Source organism: Zeus faber (genome assembly GCF_960531495.2).
Source record: "Zeus faber genome assembly, contig: SCAFFOLD_98, whole genome shotgun sequence".
Taxonomy (NCBI): domain Eukaryota; kingdom Metazoa; phylum Chordata; class Actinopteri; order Zeiformes; family Zeidae; genus Zeus; species Zeus faber.
This window is the reverse complement of record NW_028293127.1, coordinates 1-7,500: the sequence shown is the minus strand read 5'-3', so window position 1 is coordinate 7,500 and position 7,500 is coordinate 1. Positions and strand designations below refer to the sequence as shown.

General features: G+C 47.7%; 1 protein-coding gene across 1 annotated transcript in view; it reads left to right on the top strand.

Moving 5' to 3' along the window:
- The window catches only part of LOC307247637 (transcription factor 4-like), a gene marked incomplete at its 3' end in the record, with an annotated part of 21,107 nt that extends 14,128 nt beyond the window's left edge, over nt 1–6,979 (top strand). The window contains 5 exon segments of the mRNA XM_080024672.1: nt 3,049–3,184; nt 4,315–4,468; nt 5,911–6,140; nt 6,815–6,930; nt 6,932–6,979. Of these exon segments, the coding sequence (XP_079880798.1) occupies nt 3,049–3,184; nt 4,315–4,468; nt 5,911–6,140; nt 6,815–6,930; nt 6,932–6,979 (684 nt within the window).
- Nucleotides 6,980–7,500: the final 521 nt, after the last annotated feature.

The following is a 7,500-nucleotide window of genomic DNA, read 5'->3' as shown; positions in this document are numbered from 1 at the left end:
TCTCCATCTGTGCATCCGGGGGGAGGAGCCTCCTCCCAGCCCCGCCCCCAGGCCCCTCCCCCGACGCCCTTCATCCCGACCCTAAAAAACAAAACAACAACAACAACAACAACAACAACAACAACAACAACAGTGGATTTGTTATTTAAAGGGACGTCAGGTGACATCAGCTTCCATGTTGATTTCATGTTGATTCAGTACTTTATGTGGAGCCAATCAGAGCTGAGTATTCACCCAAGCTGATGGAAAGTATGTTGGCATTGAAGTACAGTAAGTGGTACTTGTACTCAGTTACTTCCTGAGTTACCTCCAGATTTACTGTCTGAGGAACTTCCTGACATACTTGCTGAGTTACTCCCTGAGTTAATTCCTTTGTAACTTCCTGAGTTACTTCCTTTGTTACTCCCTGAGTTACTTCCTTAGTTACTTCCTGAGTTACTTCCTTAGTTACCTACTGAGTCTCTCTTCCTCCTTTTCCTTTGCATTATACTTCAACGACAGAAATGTAGCTAAAAAAACTTTACTGTTACTGTACCTCCAGCTCCCACCACACACACACACACACACACACGCTACACACACACACTACACACACACACACACACACACAGTACACACACACACACTACACACACACACCCACAGTACACACACACACACACTACACACACACACACACACTACACACACACACACACACACAGTACACACACACACACTACACACACACACACACTACACACACACACACAGTACACACACACACACTACACACACACACCCACAGTACACACACACACACACTACACACACACACACACACTACACACACACACACACACACACAGTACACACACACACACTACACACACACACCCACAGTACACACACACACACACTACACACACACACACACACACTACACACACACACACACTACACACACACACACTACACACACACACACACTACACACACACACACACAGTACACACACACACACACACACACACACACACACTCACACACTACACACACACACACACTACACACACACTACACACACACGCTACACACACACACACACACTACACACACACGCTACACACACACTACACACGCTGCACACGATGCACACACATGCTACACACACACACTACACACACACGCTACACACACACTACACACGCTGCACACGATGCACACACATGCTACACACACACACTACACACACACACACACACACAGCTGCATGTGGTTAGTTGTGGAGGTTGAGGTCATTCTGAGAAAACAGGTGGTAAACGGATGTGAAACAGAGAGAATGTGTGTAGTGTGTGTGTGTAGCGTGTGTGTCTAGCGTGTGTGTGTAGCGTGTGTGTGTAGTGTGTGTGTGTAACGTGTGTGTGTAGTGTGTGTGTGTGTGTAGTGTGTGTGTGTGTGTAGTGTGTGTGTGTAGTGTGTGTGTAGTGTGTGTGTAGTGTGTGTGTGTAGCCTGTGTGTGTGTAGAGTGTGTGTGTAGCGTGTGTGTGTGTAATATGTCTTTGTTTGTGTTGTGTGGTGTGTGTGTGTTTCTATGCGTCTGAAAAGTTGCCAATGCTTTACATACTTTTTTGCTTTTGTCAAACACACAAATTGACACACACACACACACCACACACACTACACACTACACACTACACACACTACACACACTACACACTACACACACTACACACTACACACACAACACACACTACACACTACACACACTACACACACTATACACACTACACACACACACACACACTACACACTACACACACTACACACTCTCCACACTACACACTACACACACACACACTATACCCACTACACACTACACACACACACTACACCCTCCTCCCTCTGTGGCTCTAATCCGCTCTAATCCGGTGGATCCTCGGGGTCACAACCCGACACAGACACCAGATCAGTTCATAGAATAAAAACAGAAAGAATCCAAATCAAATTAAAATGTTCTGTGTCGACCTGCGAGGAACAGTGTGTGGAGTGTGTAGAGTGTGTAGAGTGTGTAGAGTGGAGTGTCTAGAATGTGTAGCGTGGAGTGTGTAGAGTGTGTAGAATGGAGTGTGTAGAGTGTGTAGTGTGTGTGTAGTGTGTGCGTAGGTTGTAGTTTGTGTAGTGCGTAGGTTGTAGTGTGTAGTGTGTGTGTAGTGTGTGTGTAGTGTGTGTGTAGTTTGTGTGTAGTTTGTAGTGTGTAGTTTGTGTGTAGTTTGTGTGTAGTTTGTAGTGTGTAGTGTGTGTAGTGTGTGTGTAGTTTGTGTGTAGTTTGTGTGTTGTGTGTAGTGTGTGTGAGTGTGTGTGTGGTTTCCATGGCGTCCTTGCTCTACATGGTTCGTTCTGCTTCACGTCCTCGTTTCCCATAAAAACTGGTTCATTACACAACGAGGAAGGATTTCAATACTTTCAAGGATTGATTTTTGTTATACATTATGCAATCAGCATATTATTATTATTATTATTATTATTATTATTATTATTATTATTATTATTATTATTATTATTATTGTTATTATTATTATTATTATTATTATTGTTATTATTATTATTAATGATCTGTAGGTTATTATTATTACCTAACCCTTACATGATATTAATGAAAACTTTCATTCATTATTTCAAACTTCAGAGTTAATGTGTGTGTGTGTGTGTGCGTGTGTGAGAAGAGCAGTTAGACAGTTACATGCTGGTCTGGAGCAGGTAGACAGGTCCCTCTGGAGACAGGAGGGGGAAGTACAACCAAACTCATCATGTTGTGAAATGTTGCACTTTACACCATGACGACTGGAACTCAAAGCCCTTCCTCCCTCCCTCCCTCCCTCCCTTCCTCCCTCCCTCCCTCCCTCTCTCCCTCCCTCCCTCCCCTCCCTTCCTCCCTCCCTCCCTTCCTCCCTCCCTCCCTCCCTCTCTCCCTCCCTCCCCTCCCTCCCTCCCTCCCTTCCTCCCTCCCTCCCTCCCCTCCCTTCCTCCCTCCCTCCCTCCCTCTCTCCCTCCCTCCCCTCTCTGCAGGTGGGTTCCCACAGAGACGATGCTAGCAGCGTTAGCGGGCTACGTGGTCACTCCATGCCAAGTCAGGTTCCAGGTTCACAGCTTCCGATCCAGTCAGCCACCAGCCCGGACCTGAACCAGCCCGACCCGTACCGTGGTAAGAGGCTGCTTCCTGCTTCCTGTTTCCTGCTTCCTGATTTTAACACTTGTTCCTGGTTCCTTGGTTTCACACTAAACCATTGAGGGTTAGGGTTAGCAGACATGGTTTTATCTAAACCAGGACTAAAATAATCCTACTTCAATGAACCCAGAACACTTTCTGACACGTTGCTTAATTTAAGATGAATTAGTTCCGGACTAGGAAGTCCTGGACTAAGGTAGTTTAGGACTAGGAAGTCCTGGACTAAGGTAGTTTAGGACTAGGAAGTCCTGGACTAAGGCAGTTAAGGACTAGGAAGTCCTAGACTAAGGCAGTTAAGGACTAGGGAGTCCTGGACTAAGGTAGTTAAGGACTAGGAAGTCCTGGACTAAGGCAGTTAAGGACTAGGAAGTCCTGGACTAACGTAGTTAAGGACTAGGAAGTCCTGGACTAAGGTAGTTAAGGACTAGGAAGTCCTGGACTAAGGTAGTTAAGGACTAGGGAGTCCTGCACTAAGGTAGTTAAGGACTAGGAAGTCCTGGACTAAGGTAGTTAAGGACTAGGAAGTCCTGGACTAAGGTAGTTAAGGACTAGGAAGTCCTGGACTAAGGTAGTTAAGGACTAGGAAGTCCTGGACTAAGGTAGTTAAGGACTAGGAAGTCCTGGACTAAGGTAGTTAAGGACTAGGAAGTCCTGGACTAAGGTAGTTAAGGACTAGGAGGTCCTGGACTAACGTAGTTAAGGACTAGGAAGTCCTGGACTAAGGTAGTTAAGGACTAGGAAGTCCTGGACTAAGGTAGTTAAGGACTAGGGAGTCCTGCACTAAGGGAGTTTAGGACTAGGAAGTCCTGGACTAAGGTAGTTAAGGACTAGGAAGTCCTGGACTAAGGCAGTTAAGGACTAGGAAGTCCTGGACTAAGGTAGTTAAGGACTAGGAAGTCCTGGACTAAGGTAGTTAAGGACTAGGAAGCTCCTTCTGCCTGGTCTTGGTGCTGGTCTCAGTCCTGGAGGCCACACGCATTAATCCAACGGTTTAATTGAAGATTAATTTCGACTCAGATTATCTGTAATCTTCCTTCTGGAAATGATTTCAGGGCAGGTCTGAGAATGATTGAGTGTCAACACGTGTTTATCTCCGCGTGCTGCAGGGCTTCCAGGAGGCCTGCAGGGCCACAGCACCTCCTCCATCAGCTCCGAGATCAAGTCTGAGGATGAGGGCGACGAGAACCTCCTGCAGGACGGAAAGAACCTGGAGCCCAAGAAGGAGGATCCCGACAGCAAGGACCTGAAAGGCATCGACAGGTCAATATCTATTCTAGTACTGGTATCACTAGTATCACTAGGTAGAAGATACCAGTAGTATCACTTGTATCACTAGGTAGATGATACCACTAGTGTCACTAGTACCACTAGGTAGATGATACCAGTAGTATAACTCGTATCACTAGGTAGATGATACCACTAGTGTCACTAGTACCACTAGGTAGATGATACCAGTAGTATAACTCGTATCACTAGGTAGATGATACCACTAGTATCACTAGTACCACTAGGTAGATGATACCAGTAGTATCACTCGTATCACTAGGTAGATGATAACAGTAGTATCACTCGTATCACTAGGTAGATGATACCAGTAGTATCACTCGTATCACTAGGTAGATGATAACAGTAGTATCACTCGTATCACTAGGTAGATGATAACAGTAGTATCACTCGTATCACTAGGTAGATGATACCACTAGTGTCACTAGTACCACTAGGTAGATGATACCAGTAGTATAACTCGTATCACTAGGTAGATGATACCACTAGTGTCACTAGTACCACTAGGTAGATGATACCAGTAGTATAACTCGTATCACTAGGTAGATGATACCACTAGTATCACTAGTACCACTAGGTAGATGATACCAGTAGTATCACTCGTATCACTAGGTAGATGATAACAGTAGTATCACTCGTATCACTAGGTAGATGATACCAGTAGTATCACTCGTATCACTAGGTAGATGATACCACTAGTATCACTAGTACCACTAGGTAGATGATACCAGTAGTATCACTCGTATCACTAGGTAGATGATACCAGTAGTATCACTCGTATCACTAGGTAGCACAAGAACAAGCACACGTTTACAAAGCCCCTCAATGTCGTCCCAAAAAGCCCAAAAGCTCTAAACTCCTGTTAAGAATAAAAGTTCATCTTCCAAGTCGTTGGATGGTGTCATGGTGACGGTGTTGTTGTTGTTGTTGTTGTTGTTGATGATGATGATGATGATGATGATGATGATGATGATGATCTATATAATGATAATTGTGATTATAATGGTGATTAAGATGGCGACTTGGATAATGACGTGCGATGCGCTTGAGGGTCCCGTTAAACTCTGGTGATTTGGCGTGAAGCCTCCACCTCCATCATCTTCGACGGGGTGTGGTTTTATAGTTAAGAGGAAGTCTCCAAGTCACGGTGTCCCTCTGGGTTGGGCACGCAAGGCGACTGGATCCGTGTTTCCCGACCCGGTCCTCAAGTTCCCTCGGTCCCGGAGGTTCCAGCTCCGGCTCTGCTCCTCCACCCGGGTCACGATGCCTTCCCGACCCGAATCCAGGGTGGAGCTGGAGCTGGAAAGAACCGGAGGACCGGGCTGGGAATCACCGCCCGTCGCTCCCTGCTCTTCATCTTTGCTTCCGCCCTCATCATATTCTTCCCCTCATCCTCACCCTCCCGCCGGTCACCGTAGCAACAACGATGACGAGGACCTCTCGCCGGAGCAGAAGATGGAGCGGGAGAAGGAGCGCAGGATGGCGAACAACGCCCGCGAGCGGCTGCGCGTGCGCGACATCAACGAGGCCTTCAAGGAGCTGGGCCGCATGGTGCAGCTGCACCTGAAGAGCGACAAGCCACAGACCAAGCTGCTCATCCTGCACCAGGCCGTGGCCGTCATCCTGAGCCTGGAGCAGCAAGTCAGAGGTGAGCTCGGCACGCCGGTAGTCCCAGTCCCAGTCCCGGTCCCAGTCCCAGTCCCAGTCCCAGTCCCAGTCCCAGTCCCAGTCCCAGTCCCAGTCCGAGAGTCGGGAGGCAACCGCTCTGAATTCGCACATGGAGTCTCAGCGCGTTGGGCCTGCTTCTCAGAGGGAGGCAAACCTCTCGCCCACCATCCCCAAACCGAGGGAAGGGCTCTTCTGCCGGAGCGACTCCAGGCTCCAGAGTCATCTCAAACGATGACGTTCACAACGAACAAATCGTTTGCGTTACAACTTGGTTCATTTACAGATTCGGGGCCGTTTGGTTTGAGGCGCAAAAGCCAAATTTAAAATCCATCACTTTTGAGACATTGGACGAAACGGACGAAAGAAACGAGAAATGAGCTTGAAATTGAAATTCAGGCAAAAACGTCGTTGAATGAGGAAGACGCTGAATCTGAAGTCTGTCTCAGCCGCCCGGTCGACGCCCGTAGCTCAGGCATCGAGATTCACCCCAAACCCTGTAATCTGCGGTGGGAAGGGGGAGGCGGAGTCTCCTGAACGGCCAGTACATGCTGTCGTTTGTCGGAGTCGGTGTGAAGCCGACGACCTTGAAACCAGATGGAGCTTCATTGGGCTCCTTTATTCACTGTTCCTCCTCTGCCTCCGCCCCCTGCTCAGAGCGGAACCTCAACCCCAAGGCCGCCTGCCTGAAGCGGCGGGAGGAGGAGAAGGTTGCCGTGACAACAGACGGAGCGCCGCTGACGCTGGCCGCCGCCCACCACGCCGCCCGCCGCCGCCGCCGCCGCCATGGGTGACGGTGGCAACGCCATGGGACAGATGTAAAGTGCAAAACATCCTGGTTGACTGCTCAGAAAATACCACTCACTGATGGGTTGAATGACTGATGTAATGACTGTTTGATTGATTGATTGATTGATTGGTTGATTGATTGATGTAATGACAGTTTGATTGATTGATTGATTGATTGATTGGTTGATCAATGGTTTGATTGATTGATTGATCGAGTGATTGATTTATTGATTTATTAATTTATTGATTTATTAATTTATTCATTCATTCATTTATTCATTGATTGATTGATTGATTGATTGATCACTTGGTTCTCGGTCGCCCTTGACCCAGTTGCAATTAAAGCCCAGATGTTTGCATCTCAAGTCAGTTCCTGACGAGTGAATCGGTAAAAGGAGCCGATCGATTTGTCCCACTCACTCATTTGTGCACGAGGGAGGGAGGAAGGAGGAGGGAGGAGGGAGGAAGGAGGGGGGAGGAGGGAGGAGGGGAGGAAGGAGGGAGGAGGGAGGGAGGAGGAAGGAGGAGGGAGGAGGAAGGAGGAGGGAGGAAGG